Below are 27,848 nucleotides of genomic sequence, written 5' to 3' on the forward strand. Positions count from 1 at the left end.
TGCTGTTCCAAAAGGTAAGATTTCTTTCTTTTTTATAGCCAAGTAGTATTCTGTTGTATAAATGTACCACAGCGATTTTATCCACTGGTCTACTGATTGGCACTTGGGCTGCTTCCAAATCTTAGCTACTGTAAAGGACACTGCAACATATGGGTGAATATATTCTTTCAAATTAGTCTTTTGGGTTTCTTCGTATATATTCCCAGAAGTGAAATTGCTGGGTCTTAAGGCAGTTCCATTTTTTATTTTTTAAGGTAAGCCCATGCTGCTTTCCACAGTGGCTGCACTGATCTGCATTCCCATTATCAGTGCACAAGGGCTCCCTTTTCTCCACACGATCAGCAGCACTTGTTGATTTCTTGATGATAGCCATTCTGACAGCCCTGAGATGATATCTCACTGTGGTTTAATTTGCATTTCTCTGATGTTTAGTGGCATTGAGCATCTTTTCATATGGCTATTGGCCATCTGTATGTCCTCTATGGAGAAATGTCTATTCAGATCCTTTGCCCATATTTCAATTGGATTGTTTGTTTATTTGGTGTTGAGTTGTATAAATTCTGTATAGATTTTGGATATTAGCCCCTTATCAGATGTATGAGAGAATATGTTCTCCCACTCAGTGGGTAGTCTTTTCATTTTGTTGATTGTTTCCTTTGCTGTACAAAAACTTTTTAGTTTGATGTAATCCTATTTGTTTATTTTTTTTTCTTTCAGTACTGGTGTATTTTTATTAAGCCATTACATAATTTTGCTTAATGGGTCTATTGTTTCTGAAATCCACACTTTCTTCCTTTTTAAGTTATGAAAATTTTCATTCTTCATCACCATGTTTCCTACAATCCCTCAAAGTTCCGTGATCATACCTGCAAATTCTTTTGCTGGGTCCCTCTTGGAGATGATAAATTTGTAATGGCATGTAGGCTCCTGTTTGCTTTCCTCTTGCAATAATCAAGAATTCAAGTTTAAGGATGTAGTCTTAGGATAGGTAAAATAGAAGGACAAGAGGAAATAGAATAAAAAATGCTGCTGACAGTAGTTAAAATGATGCCTCAAGATTGATAAAGACAATCTGAGAAAGACCTAGAAGACATGAGCAGTACTGATGTGCTTCAGGAGACCTACCAGGTGTAGTGAATTAAGGAAGTCAGAGAATCAAATATTATTGATTGCCTCCATCTATTACACAACTAAAATAAAGTATGTAATCTGGATTTAATTTCATGTAGACACAGTTCTGCTGATGAAGCTCAGAGTAACATATGGGTTGATATATTAGTAAATTCATGATCTGCTGGGTGACCTGCTGTAAGGTATAATGCCTAACAGAAGCACACAGGGGGAGGAAAAGGTATGACTTTTGACAAGCATTTGCCCCAACTAACTCTTTGTCAAAAAGGGTGAGGAGTGATTCTCTGATTTCAAAGGAAGCTTGAAATTCAGAATTTTGAGTGAGATTTAAAAATTTTTTTTAAAGATTATCTCGAAAAAATTTTTTAAGCATGACAAAGGCCAAACAAATCTTCTCTGTGGATGTTGAGTTTATAATCCCTGAGCATCTGGTTCATCTAACAGGAGCATGATGCCAAACACTCTAGTGTGTCTCATCCATCATTATCTGCCTGAGGTTTGAGACCAAGGCTGTGGTCTCCTCCAGGTGTTACCTCCCACTGGAGTGGTGCTCACAGACTAAGGAAGGTCAAATGGTGATGTATGTTGGAGAATGTGGATTTTTGAGTGCATAGCTCTTTAATGTATGGATTCTGCAATATTAAATACATCATGATATTCATTAAAACTTGTTTTATTTTATAAGATAACTAGGCTTTTGTGAAATCATTAGACAGTCTACTTAATCACACGGAATGCTCATACACTGGCCGCACTCCCAGGCCTGAGACTAGAGGTTTACTTTCAGGGGATTGAAAGAAAGGAAAATGGATCTTTGGGGCACTGCATAGAACAAAGGACTGAGGATGAGACACAGGGAAGAATGCAGGGACTCAGTTGGAATTGTACCTACAAAATTCCCATCACCCCTCCACAGTCTCATCACTCTGTAAGTAGATAGCGTCTGTCTCCCTGGTAAGAAAAAGGAAAATTTTACTCCCTGAAAACCCTGAATGGCTCCAAAGTAAAGATCTCACAGGCATTTGGAGATGTGTTTGCTAATGAAATGACTGACTTTCTGGCCAATCAACATAGTGTATAGCTCTCTATAAGGTGTCTACATGACTGTAATTGTTGACCAGTTTTTAAGTATTTTTAAGTATGAACGGATAGCCAAACTTCAAAAGATATTTGAGGAAAGTGCTCAATATGAAACAGTAAATAAAATAAAGAAACAGAAAAGCAAACCAGGAAAACAGATTATGCAAGATATTAACTACACACAAATCGAATAAGGAACAATAAAGAGAATATTTAAAAATTTTTGGACATCAACTATATGATTGTTGAAATAAAATGTTTAGTAGAAAGATTAAAAAGTAAAAGAAATGCCCCCGATATAATACAAAATGATGAAGAAATGAAAATATTTAAAGAAATGGGGAGCCCGGCCGGGCGTGGCTCAGCAGTTGAGCGTCGACCTAGGATCCAGGCGATCGGGGGTCGATTCCCGGTCAGGGCACATGCCCGGGTTGCAGGCTCAATCAGTGACTCCCTCATCATTGATGTTTCTATCTCTCTCTCTTCCTCTCCTTTCCTCTCCCTGAAATCAATAAAAATATATTTTTAAAAAATAAAAAAATAAAGAAATGGGGAAAAGATTTAAAACATCAAGCACAAAAGCCCAACATCAGACTAACAGCAGTTCTAGAAAGAGAGTAAGGAAATGGAGGGCAGACAATTATTAAAGAAATAATTTTTTAAAATGCCCCAGCACTGAAGAACACGAACCCTCAGCTTTAAAGACCCCCCTGAGTTCCTAGCACATTAATCTCTACAACAAATGCACAGTTATGCAGAGATTTAGAAAGCTGACCTTCAGTGTAATCTTTTCTAAGAAGCTAATTGAAGGTATGCACCAGCAAAATTACAGAGTAAATAAATAGGAAGAAGTAGGATTTTGAAAAGTATGGCAACAATCCAGAAGTAAAGGAAAATCCTAGGATGAGAGCAGCTCTAGATAGCATCTAGTTCAGATGGAACAAGGAAAGTGGAAGATTCTAGCAGAGAAGGGAAAAAGTAGACTCGATAGAATAGATGGTAATGGTAGTAAATATGGAGAATTGCAAAAGCATTAAAACACGTGGAATATGATCCAAGTTTAATAATGAGGTGATTATTTATTCAAGGGGAAATAAACAGCTGTCAAAAAAAGGTGGGTGGTGGTGGGAGATGTTATAGTGTCCTATTTGGCTCTGTAACGAATAAGATTTATATAATAACCTTGCTATAAATACTGGTTGATGATTTAAATAAAAACAGACATTTGGGAGAATAAGGGAAGAAAATTGGGGGGATATAAAAGAGGTAGCTCTTCATTATCAGGATGAATTGTTAAATTTTGTAATAAACATATTACTTAGGAATATAATGGTATTTACTAGAAGAAACAGCTAAAAGTTAAAAATAGTTGTCTTCAGGGAGCAGAAGACGCTTACTGTTTATCATGATAAGCCTTTGGTACTATTTGATTTTAAACTACACAAATGAATTTATTTAATTAAAAATAATTTTTAAAAACCCATACTACTGAAAAATGCTTTATAGTTTCTGAAGTGCTTTTGTGTATTGGGTGGAGGTGGGAGGGAATTAGCTGAATCTCAGAGAGTTTAGCTGACTTTCCTCTGACTGCCAAGGGCTTGAGCTGGAATGAGAACTAGGTTTTCTGAAGCCCTGTTCCCAGTGCTCATTCCATTACTGCATGCTGCCTCCAACACAGTACAGATTTCATCTAGGGCAGGGGTGGGGAACCTTTTCTCCACCGTATAAATATCCAAGACCATTTGGATATTTATAACATCATTCGCGGACAATGCAAAATGATCAACTTAAAAATTAACTATGGAAAAAGCTCCTAGATTTATTGAATTTTCAGTCTGGCCTGCGGTTGCCTTGGCAGGGCCAGACCAAATAATTTTGCAGGCCATATGTGGCCCTCGGGATGTTTCCCACTCCTGATCTAAGGTATGCTAGTAATGTCTCCAGACCAAGAGTAAGTTCCCTCCTTGTCCACATGTTAGCACTCTGAAATGAGGAGAATGTCAGTCCCAAATTGTCACCAGCATCTTTAACCTTTATTAACATCTAGAGACTCACCATTACCAATTCTTTAAAAATCACTAACCCATATACATCCATCTGTTCCAGTTACTCTTGCTATGTAATACCTCCAAACTTAGTGGCTTTAAATAACCATTTTATTTTGCTTACATATTGCAGGCCAGAATTAGAGATGGGCTCACCAGGGGTAGTGAAGATGAATTTCTTGGGTTTGGTTTTTAGCTTCGGAATAGAAGACTCTATAAGAGCAATTTAAAAACAAAATAAACAAACAAAAGCCCTCTGGCATAATAGTGGCTATTAAAAAAAATCTTTGATTCCTTCTGTGACCCCCTCCCCCCCAAAGTAAGCCAAGTCTGTGGATTTAGTAGTTGTTCAACACCCTAAGATGAACTTTTGGAAATGAATCCAACCAAAATTTTGTGTGTGCTTGTGTGTGTGATAAAAAATAAAGTTTGGAGGTTATTTATGACCACAAAGGGAGACTGTCAGGAAAAATGTCCTAGATTTGGAAATTGGGCAAAAGGATTGCTAGTTTTCTTCAGAACTGACGCTGCAGCTGGTGTGCCCAGGTTAACCCCATTCTCTGACTGGTATTCTCTGTGAGTGGGAGGGAAGTCGGTGGGCAGAAGGGAGTGTACCTTTGTTGGATTTGCTATGGATTAGGGGATGTTAAATTCTGTAAGGGTAGATGTTAATAGAAATGAGTCTTGCATTATAAGAACACATGGATTTTGTCCACATATCTCTACAGAGATATAAAATGAAGATTAAAACCCCAAGATATTTAATGAAATAAAAATAAAAATTCCTGAGCATGTAAAAAAAAAAAATGCTTCTCCTCTCCTTGGCACCCAGGCTTCCCTTAATTTGTTCTATTTTTCTTTTCTTTTTTTAAAAAAAATTAAATTATATATTTTTGACACTATTGCAGATGTCCCACATTTTCCCCACCTTTTCCTACCTCCACCCAGCCATGCCCCCCTCCTTTAGCCCTCCCCACACTATTGTCTGTGTCTTTGGGCTATGCATATATATTATTTGACTAATCCCTTCATTTTCCTTTATCCAGTCCCCACCACCACCTTCTTCTCTCACATTTGTCAGTCTGTTCCATGCTTCCATTCCTCTGGTTCTATTTTATTCATCAGTTTCTTTTGTTCATTAAATTCCACATATTAGTAAGATCATATGGTATTTTGTCTTTCTCTGACTGGCTTATTTCACTTAGCATAATAATCTCTAGGTCCATCCACGCTGTCGCAAAGGGTAAGAGATCCTTCTTTTTAATAGCACCATAGTGTTGCATTGTGTAAGTGTACCACAGATTTTTTACCCACTCATCTGCTGGGCTGTTTCCAGATCTGGGCTATTGTAAATGAAACGTCTATGAATATAGGGGTGCATATATACTTTCTTGAAGTTTTGTGATTCTTTTGGTATACCCAGAAGTGGGATTACTGGATCAAATGATGGTGCCATTTTAATTTTTTGAGGAAACTCCATACTGTTTTACACAGTGGCTGAGCAGTCTTCATTCCCACCAACAGTGCACTAGGGTTCCCTTTTCCCCACATCCTTGCCAGCACTTGTTGTTTGTTGATTTATTGATAGTAGCCATTCTGACAGTTGTGAGGTGATACCTCATTATAGTTTTAATGTGCACCTCCCTGATGATTAGTGACGTTGGGCATTTGTTCATATGTTTATTGGCCATCTGTATGTCCTTTTAGGAGAAGGGTCTATTCAGGACTTTTGCCCATTTTAAGTTGGATTGCTTGTCTTCCTGGTGTGGAGTTGTATTAGTTTGTTGTATATTTTGGAGATTAACCAAATAAGATGAATTATAGGTGAATATATTCTCCCATACAGTGCGTTTCCTTTTTGTTTTGTTGATGGCTTTTTTTTTTTTTTTTGCTGTGCAGAAGCCTTTTAGTTTGATGTAGTCCCATTTGTTTACTTTTCCCCTTGTTTCTCTTGCCCTTGGAGACATATTGGCAAAATATTGCTCTGAAAGATGTCTGAGATTTTACTGCCTATGTCTTCTTGTGGGATTTTTATGGTTCTGTAACTTACAATTAAGTCTGTTATGCATTTTGAGTTTATTTTTGTGTATGGCGGAAGTTGGTGGTCAAGTTGCATTTTTTTGCATGTGCCTGTCCAGTTTTCTTTACAACATGTATTGAAGAGACTGCTTTTACTCCATTGTATGCTTTTGCCTCCTTTGTCAAATATTAATTGACCATAATGGCATGGGTCAATTTCTGGGTTCTCTGTTCTGTTCCTCTAATCTATATGTCTGTTCTTGTGCCAGTACCAAGCTGTTTTAATTACAGTGGTTTGTAGTATAGTTTGATATCTGGTATTGTGATCCCTCCAACTTTGTTGTTCTTTCTCAAGATTGCTGAGGCTATTTGCAGTCTTTTTTGGTTCCATATAAATTTTTGGAAAATTTGTTCTAGATCTGTGAAATATGCCATTGGTATTTTAATAGGAATTGCATTGCATATATAGATTGCTTTGGGTAGTATGGACATTTTAACAATGTTAATTCTTACAATCTGTGAACACGGCATATGCTTCCACTCATTTGTATCTACCTCTATTTCTATCGTCAGTGTCCTATAGTTTTCCAAGTACAGATCTTTTATCTCCTTGGTTAAGGCTTTCCTAGGTACCTCATATTTTTGTTGCAATAATAAATGGGATTGTTTTCTTAGTTTCTCTTTCTGAGAGTTTATTTTTGGTGTATAAAAATGCAACTGATTTCAGGATATTAATTTTGTATCATGCTACTTTGCCAAATTATTTATTAGATCTAGTAGTTTTGGTGGAGTCTTTAGGGTTTTCTATGTACGATATCATGTCATCTGTGAATAATGACAGTTTTACTTCCTCCTTTCTAATTTTGATGCCTTTTATTTCTTCTTCTCTGATCACAGTGGCTAGGACTTCCAGCACTATGTTGAATGTAAGAGTGGTAAAAGTGGACATCCCTGTCTTGTTCCTGATGAAAAGAAAAACACTTTCAGTTTTTGCCCATTGTGTATGATATTGGCTGTAAGTTTTTCATATATGACCTTTATTATGTTGAGGTATGATGCCTTTATTCCCACCTTATCATAATGGGTGCTGGATTTTATCAAATGCTTTTTCTGCATCTACTGATATGATCATGTGCTTTTTATATTTCATTTTGTATGTGTGATGTATCACACTGATTTTTTGCAGATATTGTACCAGCCTCGCACCCATGGAATAAATCCCACTTGCTCATGTTGTATGAACTTTTTAATGTCTGCTAAATCAGTTTTGTAATATTTTGTTGAGGATTTTATCATCTCTGTTCATCAGGGACATTGACCTATAATTTTCTTTCTTTGTAGTATCTTTATCTGGTTTTGGAAATAGGATAATGCTGGCCTCGTTACAAGAGCTTGGAAGTGTTCCTTCCTCTTGGATTTTTTGGAATAGTTTGAGAAGGATAGGTGTTAGTTCTTATTTGAATGTTTGGTATTATTTACCTGTGAAGCCATCTGGTCCAGGACTTTTGTTTGCTGGGAATTTTTTATTTTAATTAATTAATTAATTATTTTTGAAAATATATCTTTATTGATTTCAGAGAGAGGAAGGGAGAGGGAGAGACAGAGATAGAAACATCAATGATGAGAGAGTCATTGATTGGATGCAGCCCGAAACCCAGGCATGTGCCCTGACCGGGAATCGAACCCCGATCACCTGGATCCTAGGTTGACGATCAACCACTGAGCCACGCCCGGCCGGGCACTGGGAGTTTTTTAATTACTCCTTCAATTTCATTAGTTATTATTAGCCTATTCATGTTTTCAGATTGTTCCTGATTGAGTTTTGGAAGATTGTATGTATCTAAGAATTTGTCCATTTTACCCAGATTGTCCAATTTGTTTGCAAAATTGTTGTTTATCATATTTTCTTTCAATCCTTTGTATTTCTGTTGGGTCAGTTGTTATATTGCCTCTTTCATTTCTGATTTTATTTATGTAGATCCTCCTCTTTGTTTCTTGGTGAGTCTGGCTAAAAGTATAGCGCTCTTGTTTACCTTTTCTAAGAACCAACTCTTGGTTTCAGTGATCTTTTGTATTGTTTTTTTAGCCTCTATGTCATTTATTTCTCTCTGTTCTTTATTATTTCCTTCCTTCTGCTTACTTTGGGCTCTTCTTGTTGTTCTCTTTCTAGTTCTTTAAAATAGGGTTAGATTGTTTATTTGGTACTTTTCTTATTTCTTGAGGTAGGCCTAAGATGCTATAAACTTCCCTTTCAAGACTGCTTTTGCTGTGTCCCATAGATTTGGGGTTGTTGTGTGTTCATTTTCATTTATTTTCAGGTAATTTTTAAATTTTTTCCTTGATCTCATTGTTAATAACATGTTTTTTAACCTCTACATGTTTTTGAGGTTTTTTCTATTTTCATTGTTTTCCAGTTTCATGCCATTGTGATCTGAGAAGATGCTTGGTATGATTTCAATCTCCTTAAACATGTTAAAAGTTATTTTGTGTTCTAACATGTGGTCTATCTTTGAGAATGTTCCATGTGTACTTGAAAAGAATGTATAGTCTGCAGCTTTGGGATGAAATGTTCTGCAGATGTCAATCAAATCCGTCTGATCCAGTGTGTCATTTAATGTTGTTTCCTTATTGAGTTTTTCTCTCGAGGATCTATCCAGTGATGTCAGTGGGGTGTTAAAGTCCTTTACTATGACTGTATTGCTGTTGATTTCTCTCTTAAAGTCTACCAAATTTTAAAAATATTTTTAGTGGTTCCTATATAGGATGCATATATGTTTACAAGGGTTATGTCCTCTTTTTGGATAGATCCCTTTAGTATTATGTAGTGGCATTCTTTGTCTCTTGTTATGGTCTTTGTTTTGAAGTCTGTTTTGTCAGATATAAGTATTGCTATCCAAGCTTTTTTTCTGTTTTCATTTGCATGGAATATTTTTTTCTATTCCTTCATTTTTAGTCTGTATGAATATTTTGTTCTGAGATGGGTCTCCTGTAGGCAGCATGTATATGGGTCATGTTTTCTTATCCATTTAGCTGCCCTATATCTTTTGATTGAAACATTTAATCCATTTACATTTAAGGCTATTATTGATAGGTAATTATTTATTGCCATTTTTTCCTTCATACCTATGCTCCTTTCTCTATTCATTTTTTAAAAACAGTCCCTTTAACATTTCTTGCAATGCTGGTATGGTAGTGAACTCCATTAGCTATTTTTGTTTGTTTGTTTGTTTTTTGTCTGTGAAGCTCTTATTTTACCTTCAGTTTTAAATGATAGTCTTGCTGGATAGAGTAGTCTTGTTTTCAGATCCTTGCTTTTCATTATTTGAATACTTCTTGCCAATCCCTTTTGTCCTGAAGTGTTTCTGTTTAAAAATCAGCTGACAGCCTTATGGGAACTCCCTTGTAGGTAACAAACTGTTTCTCTTTTGCTCCCTTAAGATTTTCTCTTTGTCTTTAGCCTTTTCCATTTAAATTATGAAGTGTCTTGGTGTGGGTCTCTTTAGGTTAATCTTGAATGGGACTCTCTGTGCTTCCTGAACTTCTGTGAATTTTTTCTTCACCAGGTTAAGGAAGTTTTCTGTTATTATTTATTCAAATAAGTTTTCTATTCATTGCTCACTTTCTTTCTTTTTCTGTTCCCCTATGATGTGGATATTTTTATGTTTCGTGTTGTCCCAAGGTTCCCTTAAATTAACCTTATTTTTTAAAATTCTTTTTTTTTTTGCTGCTCGAATTTGCTGTTTTTTCTTCCTTGTCTTCCGAATCTCTCATTGAATCCTCTGCTTCATCCAGCCTACTTTTAATTACCTCCAGTATATTTTTGATGTATGATATGATATTCTTCATTTCTGACTGGTTCTTATTCATGCTCTCTATGGCCTTTTTTATGTCGATGTAGTTCCCACTAAGTTTCTTGTAGCTTCCATTGAGTTTCTTGTAATTCTCGCTAAGTTCCTTGAGCATCCTTATAATCATTACTCTGAACTCTACATCTGATAAATTGCTTGCCTCCATTTCGTTTAACTCTTTTCCTGGAGATTCCTCCTTTTCTCTCATTTGAGGGTTGTTTCTTTGTTTCCCCATTTTAACTGGTTCTTTGTGTTTGTTTGTACTTATTAGATAGGACTACTATGGCTCCCAGTTTTTTTGATGTGGCCTTATGTACTATAATAAGTGTCCAGTGGTACAGTCTCTTTGCTCTCCTGAGCTGGGTGCTCTAAGAATGCCCCTTGTGTGGGTAATTTGAGTTCTCCTGTTGTAACTTGGTCTTGAATGTTGTTGTTGCATTTATGTGTGGGATCTCCTCTTAGGCTGAATGAATGTGTGTTTCAGCCCTGACTACGTCATCAAGCTGTTGTACAGGTGTTGACAGAACAAAACAACAAAACAAGAGACAGAGCAAAAACATACAAAAGACCCCAACAACAACAGCAAAAACAACCACAAAAGAAAAGAGAAATAGGAAAGAGAAAACAGACAGGATTAATAAAAGAGAAAAAATATGAGAAAGAATAAAAGGGCAGGAAAAAATAATATGACAGGAAAGAAGGGAGAGAAAAACATCAGAATAATGAATAAGAAAAGGGAAATGGTAAAAAAAACACGATGGTGAGCCCCACCTGGGGTCCAAGCCTCACTCCTCTCAGAGGGATACCCCCACCTCCCCCCAACCGGGGGCCAAGATATCCCTTTGTACCCTGGGCCTGCCACCCTTGGGAGCTGGGCGAGCTCCGCTCACGACCTCATCCTTCCTACTAGCCTCAAGGTGGTTTCTGCCTTTCCTTGTTTGAAAAGGCTCCTCTTCAGCAAGTCTTCAGTTGGTAATTCATGGTGAATGTTCCCCAGTTTAGTTTCATTTCCAGTTTGTTTCTTGGACGAGGTGCAGGAAAGATCCACCTACTCTGCTGCCATCTTTAACCTCTTGTTCTTTTCCCATACCACTTACCATCTTCTCACAGTCTTTTGAGTTAACATTTATTACATGTCCTGTTTATTTTTCTCTTTCTGCTAAAATGGAAGCTCCTTGAGAGCAGAGGTTTTTGTCTGATTAGTTCATTCTTTCATCCTAAAGCCCTAGAACTGTACCAGGCATGTAGTAAGTGTTTAGTAAATACTTGTGGAATGAAAATATCTCTTAAACCAGTGACTTTCAACCTTTTTGACCTTGACCCACAGTAAGAAAGGAATTTTACACATTGACACATATACAACTAAAGCCGAACTTTCATGAAGCAATACTTTTTACATGCAGTGCACTCTGATATTTTCTAATTAGTTCTGTTCTATTTCAATTTTCAAAGTGGCCGGGGTAACCTATGACTTGATTTCACAATTGGGACCTTTCATACAAAACACTGATTTAAGACCATGTAGAAACTATTACCACAAAAAGGCAAATGGAAAAGAGAGGGAGAACAGGGCAGGTAGATTGCTTTCTACTACTAGCTACTCCATAAAACATATTTCATATTCCTGTAATCTTATCCTGTCTGACAATGTAGAGGCCCTCACACATTCACATGTCACTTTTTCTTCAGGTGAAAAGTGTTCTCTACTGCATATGGAATTGAGTTATTTCAAAAGCAATGAGCTATAAATGAACTTGAGAATTGATAAATGATTTTAAAGTCTCAGAGTCAATAACTGGTTGGCATCTGCTGTTGATAATTCAAAGCAGGAGAATTAGGTGAGCAGGCGGAGGTAAAACATTTAGAAAGTAAAGGTGAAAAACACTTCTTTCAATTTTGTTGAAATTGGAGAATAGCTGTTTCATGAGGGTATTATAGAATTACTTTGGTGATTATAATAATAGATGTTTACTGAAAAGATCCCAGCTGACTGATGAACCACTGGAGGCTTCTGCTGACCTTGTGCATCCCTGATCTCAGTCCTTTATCTTCTTGTCTCTTTTTCTCATTTAGCCTGATGTTTCCCTCCCTGTTCCTTTATCGTTCTCATTTTTTTGCTATTAGAAAAACAAATAAAAAACCAGGAATTGAAACTCCTCTGTGTCTCAGATAATATTGTGATTAATGCACTAGACAGATTCTGGTCATAGACCAGGTATTTTGTTAACAACCTAGCATCAATAATTTGGAAAGATTTTCATAGCGGCATGATTTAATATTAAACAGAATGATTTAACTGATGTTGATTAGTTCTGTACAAATAAATTAATGAGTCAAGAAACTTAAACTCTGATTTATTTATGTATTTACCCAAAATGAGTTATAAAATAATTTTTACTTGATTTGAAGGAAGTTTTTCTTTAAAATAAATAAAGTCTTTTATGTAACTTACTTTGAAAAACTCCAGATGAAATTATCATAAGTAATAAAACTCCAAAACTACACCGTAATTTTAAAAAATTTACTCTGGACTTTATTTTGCCTAGTTGTAAAAGCATGCCTTTAACTGAGTGAGTTTTTATAGAATCTCAAATGTGGTTACATGTGTATTAAGGAATTCTATATTTGCAAATGACCAATTCTAACTAAAACTAGGTTAAGGAAGAAAAGGGACTTTATTAAGACATTGGTATAATTCATAAAATTGGAGAAGAGCTTTAGGGATTTTAGGAATTGGACTTTGAAGTGATCATTACTATCAAGGAGGGCAATCTTTCTCCCTCATTACATAAAAAAACACAGGGGTCAGCTTGGCCTCTTTACATCCCACTGCAGAAGAGCTCTTCCCATGTCAGCACCTCTGGATTCACTTTCTTCCTCTCCAGACTTAGGAGAGACTGTTGCTCCACTCCAGCAGAACAGTCTTAGAGAAGATATCTCACTGGCCTGGCCTGGGACATTCAACTGAAGTAGAGGAAGATAAACTAATGTCCTTTTATTTTTACAATTTTCCTACAAGATCAATAAATAACACTGAAAATTGAGAGCAAGTATTGTACCTTATGCACGTCCTTTATTTCTAGAACCTTTTATGCTCGTATATAGTAGATGCTTAATACACCAGTTATCAATTTGTACACTTAAAAATGATTAAAAGAGTAAATTTTGTGCTGTGTATATTTTACTGCAGTAAAAAGGAAAATAAATCTATTATCTAACTTTTTGTCCATTTCTCAAAATCTAGGATATGCCATAATTTCTTGTGATTTCCAGAAGAGACCTAATCTCAAACTTAGTTCTATAGGATATAATAGTAGAGTTTTAGAAATCATATGCAGCAATCTGTTTCACCTTGAATATTTAAATAAAGGTTTAAAATAAAAATTTATGATATGGAACATACCAATATATTGGGGCTGGGTGGAAAGGTCTTAATATCGGGGTCATATATTTCCTTTTTGGTGAACATTGGGGATCCGATTTTCTATCTGTTATGTATGCAGTAAGTATTGGCATACATCTAAGCCTGGGGTTTTGTTTATTTCTGTATCCCCAGCACTTAACGTATCTAACATATAGTAGGTGTTTAATAATGTGATTGTTTCAACTAATCTAAAAACTGTGGCACACGGTAGCTACTTAAACAATATTTTCCTAAAAGAATAAATAAATGAATAAGCTCATGTTGTTGAATGTTCAGGTTGATAGAGAGTGAAAATGTTTGGTGAAGAGCCACTGACAGGAAAAACTTTGATGCATGATACTTAGTTCAACTTCGTATGTACAAAGTGTATGGGAAGTCAAACAAAGCTTCACAGGGGAGATGAGAATTGAACTAAATTTGGAAGGAGCAAGAATTTTTCTTTGACTAACTGGGGAAAATAGCACTTAAGAGTAAAGGGGTTATTTAGGAACTGGTTCTTGGAAGAGACAAGTCTAAAACAGAAGGGAGAGAGGGCTATAGATAATAGAGGAAAAGCAGAATGTTATTTTTTTAGGTTCACAGGTATAGTCCTGGCTGAGGGATAAAGAGAAACTGACCTGGCTGTAACAAAAGGGCTGGGCTGGGGAGTTATGAGATTTACATTTACATGAAAACTGTACTGGTCTTCCTGTTAATTTGTGGGTGACTATATGGCTTGGTGCTTAAGCTAAAAAATCCTACTTATTTAATTTATTAAGGAGACCTCAGTAAAAAGGCAAGCAGGCCTAGTTGCTGCCTATTTTCATATATTTGATTAGGTGTCTGGGAAGGCAGACATGAGGCCCTAACACAGCTTAGTGCATGAATGAAAGAGGTAGATCCCAGACAAGTTTTAAGGAACTGCACACAGAGAGTACTGGATATTTTCATGGACAAAATCTGTAGATGACTATTTTGGGGCAATTATTTGTTATAACTATCTAATAGTTATTAGATAGTTATTTTGTGTGAGGTTGCTTGAAATTCTCTCTGAAGGAAATGTAGTTTATAATCCAGGAAGCTGTGCTGATAGACACAAGAGGAATAATTTGGTATTCAAACATGATCATTAGGCTAATTGGAATACTTGCATAATAGCACAGGATAGTAGTGACTTTTAAGAAAGTCCTTAGACAAATAATCATGACACTATTCTTGAATTTGTAAAAGGATGCAAAAACGAAAAAAAATTCCAGGGTTCTCTGAAATTTGTCTAGTCCTGTGACCTTTCTCAAAAATAATGTACCTTTCATTTAGACTACAACAACATCTTGGAGGCTCTTCTTGTGTAAGGAGTAGACACAAATGAGCTATTTGAGTTACTTTCTGTTTATGGGCTGTATTTTAGTTCTCTAATCACTGGTCTCAGTCAATTTAATTAAGATGATTTATAGGATTAAATTAATCCTTTAAGAATTATTCCATTTTCATTTTAAAAAAATCTAATAATGATAGCAAAAAGTGACCCATTTAGTATTACCTCTGAAATTTATTCTAGTAATTAATACCATCCATGTCTTCTCCAACTTTAGAATTCTACACCCAGCTACAAACCAGGCATCTTCATTGAGACAGCAAAACCATGACCTATATAGAATTTGATTCCTTTCCTTCCCCAATCCCTTATTTTTGCTTTCCCTGTTGTCTTTGATTCTTTCCCCCTTTCACAAGTCTGTCACCATGCAATAATTTTTAACTTCATGCAAATGCAATGATGTAACCATATGAATGTATTCTTTGTGTCTTGGTTCTTTTGCTCTACATTGTTCTTTTAAAGGTGAATCCATTTTGTGATGTGAAACACTAGTTTACACCTTTTATAGCTGAGTGGTATTGCAATATATACACAGACCACAGTGTTTATACATAACTCCTGTTGATGGACAATTGTGTTGTGTTCAGTTTTTTGCTATTGTGAATAAAACTACTATAAATATCATTAAACAAATTATTTTTATAAGTTATTATCTTTATATTGTACAAGACTTTTTGTGGACTTTGCCATTTCTCTTGTGTGTGGAATTGCTGAATTGTAAAGAAGACCTGTTTAATTTTTAAGAAACTGCCAGAGAGTTTTCCAAAGTGGTGGCACTATTTATAGTCCTACTAGCAGTGTATGAAGTTCCAGTTGCTTTTCATCCATGTCAGATTTTGTCATCAGTCTTTAATGCAGGTATTTCAGTGGGTGTGATTGCTTATTGTGGTTTTAATTTTTATTTCCCTGATAATGCTGATATTGAGCATTAGTGGAGATGCTCTGGTGAAATGTCTATTCAAAGCTTTTGTTCACTGTGGGGAAAAGGGTGTTGTTTCCTTTTTATTATTGATTTGCTGAAGTCCTGTATTTTTTAATATAATTTTTGTCAGATATACATATTTTTAGTATTTCCCTTCAGTGGTTTATCTTTTCATATTTTTAACTTTTGAAGAGCAGATTTTAATTTGGATGAAGTCTACTTTATCATTTTTTCTTGTATGATTTGTGCTTTCTGTGTCTTAGGAAATCTTTACTTACCTCATGATCAAAAGGCCATGTTTTGTTCTACAAGATTAATACTTTTAGCTTTTACATTTGGACCTGTTATCTGTCTCAAATGAATTTTTATGCAAGGTGTAAGGTTGAGTTCATTTTTTCCCCATACATTTTCCAAATACAGGACCATTTATTGAAAAGACTTTCCTTTTGCCATGTAAGTGCTTTGGTGCATTGGTTGAAAAATCACTTGGCTCTGGGTTTAGTTTTGAATTCTCTATTCTTTTTTTAAAATCTATTTGTCTGTCCTTATGCCAGCATCACACTATGTTGATTATTATAGCTTTATAGTAAGTCTTGAAATCAGGTATTGTTAACGCTTCTACTTTGTTCTTCCTTTTCAAATTATTTTAACTGCTCTATATCCTTTGAATTCTCATATTTATTTTAAAATCAACTTGCCAACTTCTACAAAAAATTTGTTGAGATATTGGATGGGATAGCATTGAATCTATAGATCATTTTGGGGGAGAATGAATAGCTTAACAATATTGAGTCTTCTGATCCATAAAAAAATGGTATCACCCTTCATTTGTTTAGACCTTAGTAATGTTTTGTAGATGTCATTGTAACAGTCTTGCACATTTTTTACTACTTTAGTTAACTTGTCCTAGGTATTTTATGGTTTTGGTGTTATTCTAAATGGTATTGTATTTAAAATTTACTTTCCAAATGTTTATTGTGCATATATAAAAATACTATTGATTTTTGCATATTGACGTATTTTGTTAACTTGCTAAATTCACTTATTAGTTCTAATAGTTTATTTTTAGATTCCTTAGAATTTCTATATAGACAATCATGTTTTCTATGAATAATAGGGTTATTTTCCTTTCCAATCAATGTGCTTTCATTTCTTTGATTTGCCTTACTACACTGTCTAGGACCTCCAGTACAACGTAAATAAAAGTTGTCAGAGTGGTTAAATTTATTCCTAAGTGTTTTATTTTTTTGAACCTATTGTATTGAATTAATTTTTAAATTTTTTGGATTGTTCATTGTTATTGTTTGGAAATACAATGGATTTTTGAGTGTTGATATTGTACCCTGCAATTTTCCTGAATTTGTTTATTAGCTCTAATAGTTTATTTGTGTGGATTATTTAGCATTTTCCTTATGTAAGATCATGTCCTCTGTGACAGAGGGTTTTTATTTATTTTCCAACTTGGATACCCCTTTTTTTCTTGCTTAATTGATCTGGCTAAACTTCGATGTGTGCTGAGGACAATGGTGAAAGCAGACATCTCTGTCTTGATCCTTGTCTTGGGAGGAAAGCTTTCAGTCTTTCACCACTGAGTAAGATGTTAACTGAGGTTTTCCCCAAAATGCCCATTATCACAATAAGAAAGCTCCCTTCTACTCCTAGTTTTTTAAAGAATTTTTGTCATGAAAGACTTTTGGATTCCTTCAAATGCCTTTTCTGAATTAATTGCAATGATCATGTGGGGTTTCTCTCCCTTCATTCTAGTAATGCAATTGTGTGATGATATAAACTACATATACGTCTCTCATCCAGTTCTGGGCACAGAGATCTTAAAATCCTTGTAATTCACCTAAGTGATAAAAACACTAAGAGCATCTCTTGCTCTAATATTTATCTTTAGCCCCATTCCTCACATGGGGCTCCTAAAGCCATTGTAAATACTTAAGCTATAGGAACACTACAAGCACCTTTTTTTCTAGTGAAGCAACTCTGGGTAGGCCCCTGGATGATTCCTGGATGGGGGTGGGTCACAAAAAACCAGGCCATAATTAGAAGCTTAGAATTTTCAGCTCCATCCCCTGTCCATCCCCCACAATCCTCCAGAGAGAGAAGGGCTTGGAATGAAGTTAATAGTTGATTATGCCTACATGAGGAAGTCTCTATAAAATTCCAAAGCGAGGGGTTTGGAGTTTCCGGGCTGGTGAACACATTCACACTGGAAGGGTGATACACCCCAGCTCCATGGGGATAGAAGATCCTGTGCTCAAAAGCTCACTTTGTGTATCTCTTCATCTGTCTATTCATCTGTATCTTTATCATATCTTTTAATAAACTAGTAAATGTAAGCAAGTGTTTTCCTTAGTTGTGTGAGCCACTCTAGTAAATTAAGTGAACCTGAGGGGGTCAAGGAAACTTCTGCTGTATAATCAGTTGGTCAGAAGCACAGGTAATAATTGGGTTTGTGACTGCTGTCTTAAGAGTGTGTGTAAGGGAGATGGTCTTATGGGACTGAGCCCTTAACCTGTGGGATATGATGCTATCTGTGGATAGATGGTGTAAGAATTGAGTTAAATTGCAGGACGGCCAGATGTTGTCACAGAGAATTGTTAGGTGTGGGGAAAACCTGCACACATTTGTTGACCTGAAATGTCAGAAGTGAAGTGTTTTGTGTGAGCAGTGAAGGAGACTCACTGGGAAGAAACACATAGTAGAGAAGAACTGTTTTTCTTTATAACAGGAAAAAAATAGAAGTTTTGTCTTTACAAAGAGGTATTATATTCACTGATTTTCATATGTTGAATTATCCTTGCATTCCTGGGATAAATCCTACTTGATTAAGGTATATAATACTTATAATATGCTGCTGAAATTGTTTTGCTAATATTTTGTTGAGGTTTTTCATATCTATTTAATAAGGGATATTGGCCTGTAGCTTTCTGTGGGAAGGATTGGTGCTAATTCTTCTTTAAATGTTTGGTGTAACTTACCATTAAGGCCACTTGCCTTCAATTTTTCTTAGTTGGGAGGTTTTTGATTACTGATTCAATCTCTTGAAACATATTTTATGTTCCAGGATGTGGTTTATATTCATAAACATATCATGTACAACTTGAAAGCATTGTTTAGGGTAGTGTTGACCTAAATGTCAATTGGGTCAATTCGGTTTATAGTATTGTTTAGACAATTTATATACTTACTAACTTTTTGCTATTTTTTCAGTAAATTACTAAAAATCCTTCAACATATTGTAAACCTGTCTACTTTTAAAAAATTCTGTGGGTTTTTGCTTTATGTATTTTAAAGCTCTGATATCATTACATTTAAAATTATGTCTTCTTGATGAATGGACTCTTTTATCATTAAGAAATATCCACCTTTACCTCTGGTAACACTTCTTGTCTTGAAGTCTATTTTGTTGTTAATATACCTTTGCCAGATTTGTTATATTTACTATGTGCCTAATATATCACTTTCCATCTTTTTCTTTCAATCTAGCTGAGACTTTATGTTTAAAGTGTATTTCTTGTACACTGTTTCAAAATACAGTTTGATAGTATTTGTCTTTTACTTGGAGTATTTAGTACATTTTTACTTGAGGGATTATTGATATGATTGGGTTTATGTTTATCTTCTTGTTCTTTGTGTTCTATTTGTCCTATCAGTTTTTGTTTCTTTATGCATACTTTTCAGTGAATCAAATATTCTTTAGTATTTCATTTTTATTATTCTGCTGGCTTTTTAGATATAATGTTTAATATATTTTGTTATTTTCTTAGAGATTACATTATTTACCTTTATCATATAGTATATATAGAGTTAATATTGTTAGACCCATTCAATAAAATTTTACTTTTCGATTCTGTAATTTTTATATGTTTTTTTGTTTCCATTTCTCAGTTGTGATTCCCCATTTATTCACTTTTTATATCTATCTTTTCCTTGCAATCCTTAGACATATTTCTAAAAGCTTTTTAAAAATCCTTCTAGGTCACCTTGGCTTTGATTCCTGTTTCTTTTGAATACTTTTTTTAATTAAGATTTTCATTTTCCTTCTTTTTCAATGTCTAGTAATTTTTTATTATGCAGTGGACAATATAAATGACACATGATAGGGAGTTTGGTTTATATTGCATTCCTTTAAAGGGTACAGTATTTTGTTCTGCCAGACAGTTAAATTACCAAAGGATATTTTCAAACACGCCAGGCTTGAATTTAGTCTTTGCTTAAGCTGGTCTATTTCACTTTTGGCCTTATTCCTCAGGTATGACCTTTGTGGGTTTCAGCTGAATAGCTGAAGGGCTCAGCCACGTTTCTCTACTGTGGGTATCCTAAATGGCAATGTTCCCCAGCCATGCACAACTTTTGATATTCAGCTCTCAGACCTGTAGCAGCCGCCCATCACTAATCCTCATAGAGTCTCAGCTTGTGTGTACTTAGCCAAGGACCCTCAGGAAATCCCCATGCAGAGTCCTGGGCCCTTCCTTTTCACAGCTTTCTTCTCTTCAAGTTGTTGACCTGCTTCAGCAGCTCTGCCTCTGACTTCTGCCTTCTCAGCTCAGCCATACTGCTATGTATTGCTTTGGCTGCATTTCCCTCACCCAGGTCTGGAACATGAGCTAAGGCAGAAAGCTGGAATGGACACAGAGCTCACCTCTTATGTTTCCCTTAACTCACTATTTTTAAATACCTTATCTGTGTGAAACTTTGTGTTGGATACTAGTAGGGGTACAAATAGATAAACGACAAGGGGCTTACAATTTAGTCAGAAGAAAAATGTACTACGAAATTCAGGGTATTTTACTTGTCCTCCAAAATTTGGCAATACTAGCTGATTGTAAAGAAATATGAGATCCATTTTTTCTAGATTTTTCATACTCTATATTTCAAAATTCTACATCAAGACTGGGAAGGAAATGAGGAGAATATCATATACCGGAGTGTTTTACACAACAAAATGTATCATTAGTGCATTTTGAGGCAACACAGTATTATTATTAGAGTTTTACCATGCCAGGTTCTTTGTAATTTATTTTTTTAATGATGTCTGCCTGAAAGTTCCCATTTTTAAAAAATTTATTTTTATTGTTGAAAGTATTACAAATGTCCCCTTCCCCCCCCCCCCCTTGATCTCCTCTACTCGGCATCCAGCCTCTCTTCCACCCCCGCCCCAGGCCTTCTCCACACTATTGTCTGTGTCCATAGGTTATGCATATATGCATCTAAGTTCTTTGATTAATCTCTCTCCCCCACTCCCCTACCCCACCTTCCCTCTGAGATCCCTCAGTCTGTCTCATGCTTCTATGTCTCTGTATCTATTTTGTTTATCAGTTAATTTTGTTCATTAGATTCCACATATGAGGGAGATCATGTGATACTTGTCTTAGACTGGCTTATTTCACTTAGCATAGTACTCTCTAGGTCCCTCCATGCTATCCCAAAGGGAAAATTCCCTTTTAAGATCTCAGAAATAAAATACAACCAGCGTTTTCCTGCTCTGGCTCAGAAAAATATTTGCTTCCATCTCATATTTTTTGATCTGGTTCTTAATGCCAGCCTTCATTCTTCCATATCTCTTTATTGAATACTTACCCTGCCCCAGAGTATTAGTAAGTATCACTTTGCTAGAATCTGAGAATAGAGAGATAAAAGACCTAGTCAATGCATTCAAAACACTTACAATCTAGACACTTAAATAAATATAACATGATATGGTTAAGGTCTTTGATAAAGGCCAGATTGGAGACCCATGGAGTAGACATTTAAGGGTAGGCAGAGAGATGATGTCAGGGAAGACTTTCTGGAGATGGTGATGTATGAGCTGAGTTTCGAAGAGGATAAGGATAGAAAACCTGGGAGTAGGTAGAGAGCTGAACCTATAAAAGCATGTTAGCCTAGGAGATATCAGAACTTCACATGGGGTTCAATGTGCCTAAGAGTTAAGATTGAGGCAGAAACTGTAGGGCAGGTTAAAGAACAGTTAGGCAGGGTTTTATTGTATCATGGCTTTCAAATAACCATCATGGACAATTATGCATGGCCTGCTATTCAACTTCTATTTGCCTGTTTTGAATTTTAAGTTTTTTCTTACTTCTAAAGCAAGACATATGTATATTAGGAAATGAAAAATAAATAAGCAAGATGAAGAGAATTATACAAGTCATAATCCTGCTACAAGTTTTAAATTCTTCTGAATCTTTATGTACATATTTTTCTTAAGTGAAAAATGCTATTAAAACTCTACATATTGCTTTGTAACCTGCTTTTTTGTTCAGTTAATATTTTAGGAACATATTTTACATGTTAGTATACATTCTGTATTATTTATAATATATGAAGAGTAGTATTTCTTATATTTCTTCAGTTATGCTACAATGTAGTAAAACATGCATACGATGGTACAAATGTATTTGAATATTGGACATTTCAATTGGTTTCAATATTTTGCTATTATAAATAGTAATTAGATAAACATTCTTGCTCATACTCTTATTTCCCTGAGCCTGCCTCAAATATTATATCTCAATCTTAAAATAACAAGATTATAAGGTTTCTATGCCAAGAATAATTAGAAAACTATGCAAAATCATACATAACCTTCCTCAATTAATCATCCTTACTTGTTGTAGTATCCCAAATAGTGACCTTCTTACACCTTGCCTCATAGTATTTGATTATTAAAATCTACCATCTGAAAATGAAATGAACTCATGAGGAGGTGAGGAGCAGGGTTTGGTTAAGTTTAACAGACACTAGGGCCTCCTGTACACGGGAGGGAATGAGGGAACTCCCTAGGGATCTCAGCTCGGGTTGAGGAGGCATATCATTTTGCAACAAGTGATGTAAGAAAAGTTTGCCTAAGACTTGGAGGGTGCCCAGAGGAAGGCAATACAGCTCAGCAAGTGGGATAGGAGTTGGGGGTAAGGGGACTTCCTGAAGATGCCATAGATGGAATGACCTGCAATTTGGGCTGCCGTAGAGAGCAGTCAAATAACAGATCCAGTGGGGAGTTTGAAATGGGGCTAGTGGTTAGGCTAAATGATACCTAAGATGCTTTCTGTATTAGTTAGGGTTCACTAGAGAAACAGACCAATAGGAAAATATAGATATATAGAAAGAGATTTATTACTAGGAGTTGGCTCATGTGTATGGAGGCTGAGTAGTACCATGATGTGCTGTCTGCAAGTTGGAGGTTCAGGAAAACTGGTGGTGTAGTTTCAGTCCATACCTGGAGGCCTAAGACCAAAGGAGCCAAAATCCAAAACAGCAGAAGATGGATGTCTTAGTTCAATCAGAGAACAAGTTCATTCTTCCTTCGCTTTTTTGTTCTGTTCGGGCCTCAACTGGATGATGCCCACCAGCATGGGTGAGGGTGATCTTCTTCACTTATCTACCAGATCAAAAGCTAATCTTGTCCAGAAATATCCTCACAGACATACCCAGAATGATGTTGCCATGGTTTTGTTAAATTAACATTTGTTAAATGGAGCACAGGGTGCTGCATATTGAGCCTCTGTTTAACAACAGAACACAAGAGAAGCTGAAATGAAGAAGTTTGTTACAGGTTCTGGAGAAAGTACATGGCATGCCTCAAGGGGCCATACAGGGATGTCAAGGCAGAACACACACATACACATACACATACACATGGGGGGTAGGGTGGGGAAGGGACTTGGGACACATGCCTTCATTAGGGTCTGTGGGTGGAGTGCTTTGGGGTTCTTGGGCCAAGGCTAAATTGGTCAATTCAAACCAAAAGATAGTTTTGGTAAGCCCTACCAAGTTTTATCTAAGGAGTGCATAAGACATACAGGCAGTGGGAGGCAGGGAAGACTGCAAATCACAATTGCTTATGACTCCGCAGGCCACCCTCTAGGGTATGTGCTTCCATGAGAGGCCAGTGTCAGTTTAAGTTTCCTGTTGGCTTAAAATGATTAAACAAAAGGGGTTCTGAGGCAGCAGTACCATGGAGTGCTTAGCCAAATTCTCAACAAATGTTTCACCAGCTGTCTGGGGGTCCCTTAGCCCAGTCAAGCTGACACATAAATTAACCATCATACCTTCCCATGTTACAAATTTATACTTCTCTAAATAATAAACAACTTGTATAAGTTTTTACTTGCATCACATCATTTAATTCTCACAATGTCCCTAAAGGAGAATAGATGCTTTTCCCATTTGTATAGAGAAATAACTAAGGCTCACACTGGTAATGGATAGAGGACTGGGATCCAAACCTGTCTCTTCTAATCCAGACCCCAGGTCAAATCACTACATCACATGATTGCTATGAGCTGCCTTCCTTAGCAGGGGGTATTTCCTTAGCTGCATCTTCCTTTTTGGTCGGCTCATCCCTTAGGGATAGAAGGAATAATTGAACATGGAGACCCTACCATATGCAAACTTTGTTTTATGTGTTTTACTTAAATCATCTCATTTAATCCTCATAATAACCCTATGAGAGAGACAGGAAAGTTAGTCTTACCTGCCTAAGTTAAGTAATGTGGTAAAAGGCACACAACTAAATGCGACAGAGCAGGAATTTTATCTGACATTGAATACCATATGTGTACTTCTATATAGCCCAAGTCTTTTGTTTTCTTGCCCAAGCCCCGTCTGAGCCATGTCAAAGTAGTTATGGTTAGATGAGTAGTCCATGATTGTAAACAATTCTATGGTATGACTGTGACTTCAGCTACCTGCTCATATTAGGAAGTTCTTGGGTTGCTCTCACTCTTGCTTGACCCCCCTACCCATTACAGTGCTTGTGCTGTAGAGGTAAGTATGTTAGATTTAAGGCATGACTGTCTTAGGCCTCCATTTGGGCCAAATTAGTAAAGTCCCCTGGTCTGATGCCCTGAGTACTGGCATGAACTCCCTTTCTTTTCTGTTTAACTGTTAAATGTCAGTTCGAGATTTCTTGTCAAGTGGGAGAGAAAGGGTGTCAAAAGAGAGGAAGATAGAGAAGAGTGGGGGGCATCACAAAGCCAGCAGTATAGCACAATTAAGCCCCAGGTTTTGAATCACATGGACAAATGTCACTAATGTGTAGATCAACATTTTATTCTTCATTTCCTTCTTAGCTGCTCCAGGTCACACACACACAGAAAAAATACATTCAGTGAAATGAAACATAGATATTTACTAAGAAACCAAATATTGAAAGTTCAACATAAACTATTTTATTCCATTGAAATGTTGGGCTGAACTCATAAGAATCGTAATGAGGCCATTCTTGGACACCCACAATCAAATAATCACAAGAAGGTTATTCAGAAAAAAATGAAGAGGATATTAGGCATCCTGACTCAAAGAGCTTCTTTAGGCTCAGGGAGTGGAATGAAAACTGGCATGAACCATTTTGGAGAATTTGGGTCAAACAGAGTTAGAATAAAATTTTAAAGACAATATATTAAGGGAGTAAAAGTCTGATAAACAGCACTTGTATTTTTAGCAAAATAGAGTAAATTGAGGAATTCAAAAGTAAAGAAAAACATAATTCAAGTAAGGTAGGAAAAATCCTATCATCCTACTATTCTTTATAAATAAAAAGGACACAAATGAAAATAAGATATCAGAAACCAGTAAGATTTTATGGTAATATAAAGTTGGGTTTATGGAAGCAAAGCCCATTTCATTGCTGTAGGAAACTCCAAGCTGAGTGCTGACTAACTACAGACATTGGATCTCTTCAAAGCTGTACTTCAGTGGTTTTTTTGCTTTGCTTGTCTCTTGAATACTGGGGCCAGAGGGAAGTCAGTACTGTTCCAGAGTTCTGGAGGGTCAGCTAAGGTTAGATATTGGAGTTAACCCTTTAATTCACTGCACTGATTCTTCTTAGAGAAGAACAAAGATTGTGAGAATATGTGTTAGAATTTAGCTCTGAGAGATGAATACAAAATATTAAATTGATGCCAACAACTTGAGTCAACTTGAAAACCCCCAGTCTCTTAGGAAAAAAAATATATAATCCTATTTAGAAATTCCTGGTGCAATCACAGGTTTGGGATTTGTTCTTTTAATGAAGTCTATTAATTAAAAAGTACATAATCCAAAGTCAATTAAGCAGTAAGATATAATAACAGATTCTTATTTCATTAGTTTTTCAAAGTATGAATAATAACTACACATTCAACACCAGAAATTCTCATTTTTCAACTGGCTGCTGAAAAACAATGGAAATAATTCCAGTCAGGGTAGCAGCTCACTGTAGGCTGACCTACCTCTGAAATAATTTATTGATTCCAGGTGACTTTTACATTGTGGGATGAGTCATTAGGTTAGGTTTGATGAAAAACAGATACAACTAGGGTTGGAAATTCAAATATGTATTATATTTCTCCTCACAATCATAAACAATTTTACCAGGTTCTTTTGTTTTTGTTTTCCTTTTTAGGCTCATGCCAAAATCTGGCATCTCTACAATACTTCTTTCCGTCCAACTCAGGGAGGCCAGGTGTCCATTGCCCTAAGTTCCCACTGGATCAATCCACGAAGAATGACAGACCACAGCATCAAAGAATGTCAGAAATCTCTTGACTTTGTTCTAGGTTGGTTTGCCAAACCCATATTTATTGATGGTGACTATCCTGAGAGCATGAAGAATAATCTTTCATCTCTTCTGCCTGCTTTTACTGAACCTGAGAAAAAGTTCATCAAAGGAACAGCTGACTTTTTTGCTCTTTCCTTTGGACCAACCTTGAGTTTTCAACTATTGGACCCTCACATGAAGTTCCGCCAATTAGAATCTCCCAGCCTGAGGCAACTGCTTTCTTGGATTAACCTTGAATATAACCACCCCCAAATATTTATTGTGGAAAATGGCTGGTTTGTCTCAGGGACCACCAAGAGAGATGATGCCAAGTATATGTATTACCTCAAAAAATTTATAATGGAAACCTTAAAAGGTAGGATTGGGGATAAAATTCTAATTTCTTGCCAAAATCCACTGGTAAAACAATCTTTAAGATGATCTATAATAAATTATGTAAATTTATAGTTTTTAATTAATGTAGAAATTCATTTTGGCAATAATAAGAATGCATTTATGTAACACTTTTCTCATTTTGGGCCTTAAGGAACTTAAATAATTTTTAAACCCATTTTGTAAATGAGAAACTGGGTTATAATGTGTGAAGTCACTTGACTTTCAGAGTTACTACTCTAGATTTTTAGATTACATTAAGGATTAAGTAAATCCCAGGGTATCTAGCTCTCCTAAAATGTATTTGGGTTCTTATTGCTTGTACTGAATGAAACATTTTTTAAAGAAAAAAAGAATATCAACATTTTCTGGAGAAAATAGTAAATAGTTCATGCTTTTAAAGACTTTCTTCGTTTATCTCATCTGGCACAATATTAGGTGCCTAGGATAAAAAGGGGAACATCTTCCCAGGCCCAAAGAGCATCCACTGGAAATAACGGAAATCCAAATAAAAACTTACTGAAGATAAGCCTATTTGTGAAGACATTTATATATAGAGTTATCTAGGTTTGATTGGATCCTTTTGTAGGTCATTGGTTTACCAAACAATAAGCACATTATATAATTTATTTCCTTAAGTAGTAAAGCCCTCAAATCTCTTGTCCTCTCTTCCATATACAGCCATCAGGCTGGATGGGGTGGACATCATCGGGTACACAGCGTGGTCCCTCATAGACGGCTTTGAGTGGCACAGAGGCTACAGCATCAGGCGTGGACTCTTCTACATTGACTTTCTGAGCCGGGATAAGAAGCTGTTGCCGAAGTCTTCAGCCTTGTTCTACCAACAGCTGATAGAGAAAAATGGCTTCCCTCCTTTACCTGAAAATCAACCCCTAGAAGGGACATTTCCCTGTGACTTTGCTTGGGGAATTGTTGACAACTACATTCAAGTAAGTCAGCTGAAAAACCAATCAGCAGTCTCACCAAGCCCTGTCACTAGTAAGTAGAGCTTCCTTATTAGGTTGTCATGGCACATTGTCCGTTCTTCGGACCAAACACTGTTCCTTATGGTCATTTTTTGGAACGCTGCATCCTTCTCTCAAA

General features: G+C 36.0%; 1 protein-coding gene across 1 annotated transcript in view; it reads left to right on the forward strand.

Annotated features, from left to right (window-relative positions):
* Positions 1-27,848, forward strand: part of KL (klotho) — a 56,992-nt gene that overhangs the window by 18,883 nt on the left and 10,261 nt on the right. Inside the window, exons 2-3 of the mRNA XM_081128150.1 lie at positions 26,217-26,727; positions 27,426-27,694. Of these exons, the coding sequence (XP_080984276.1) occupies positions 26,217-26,727; positions 27,426-27,694 (780 nt within the window). The remainder of the gene's footprint in view (positions 1-26,216; positions 26,728-27,425; positions 27,695-27,848) is intronic.

The sequence above is a fragment of the Miniopterus schreibersii genome, assembly GCF_964146895.1.
Source record: "Miniopterus schreibersii genome assembly, chromosome: 2".
NCBI classification, from domain to species: Eukaryota; Metazoa; Chordata; class Mammalia; order Chiroptera; family Miniopteridae; genus Miniopterus; species Miniopterus schreibersii.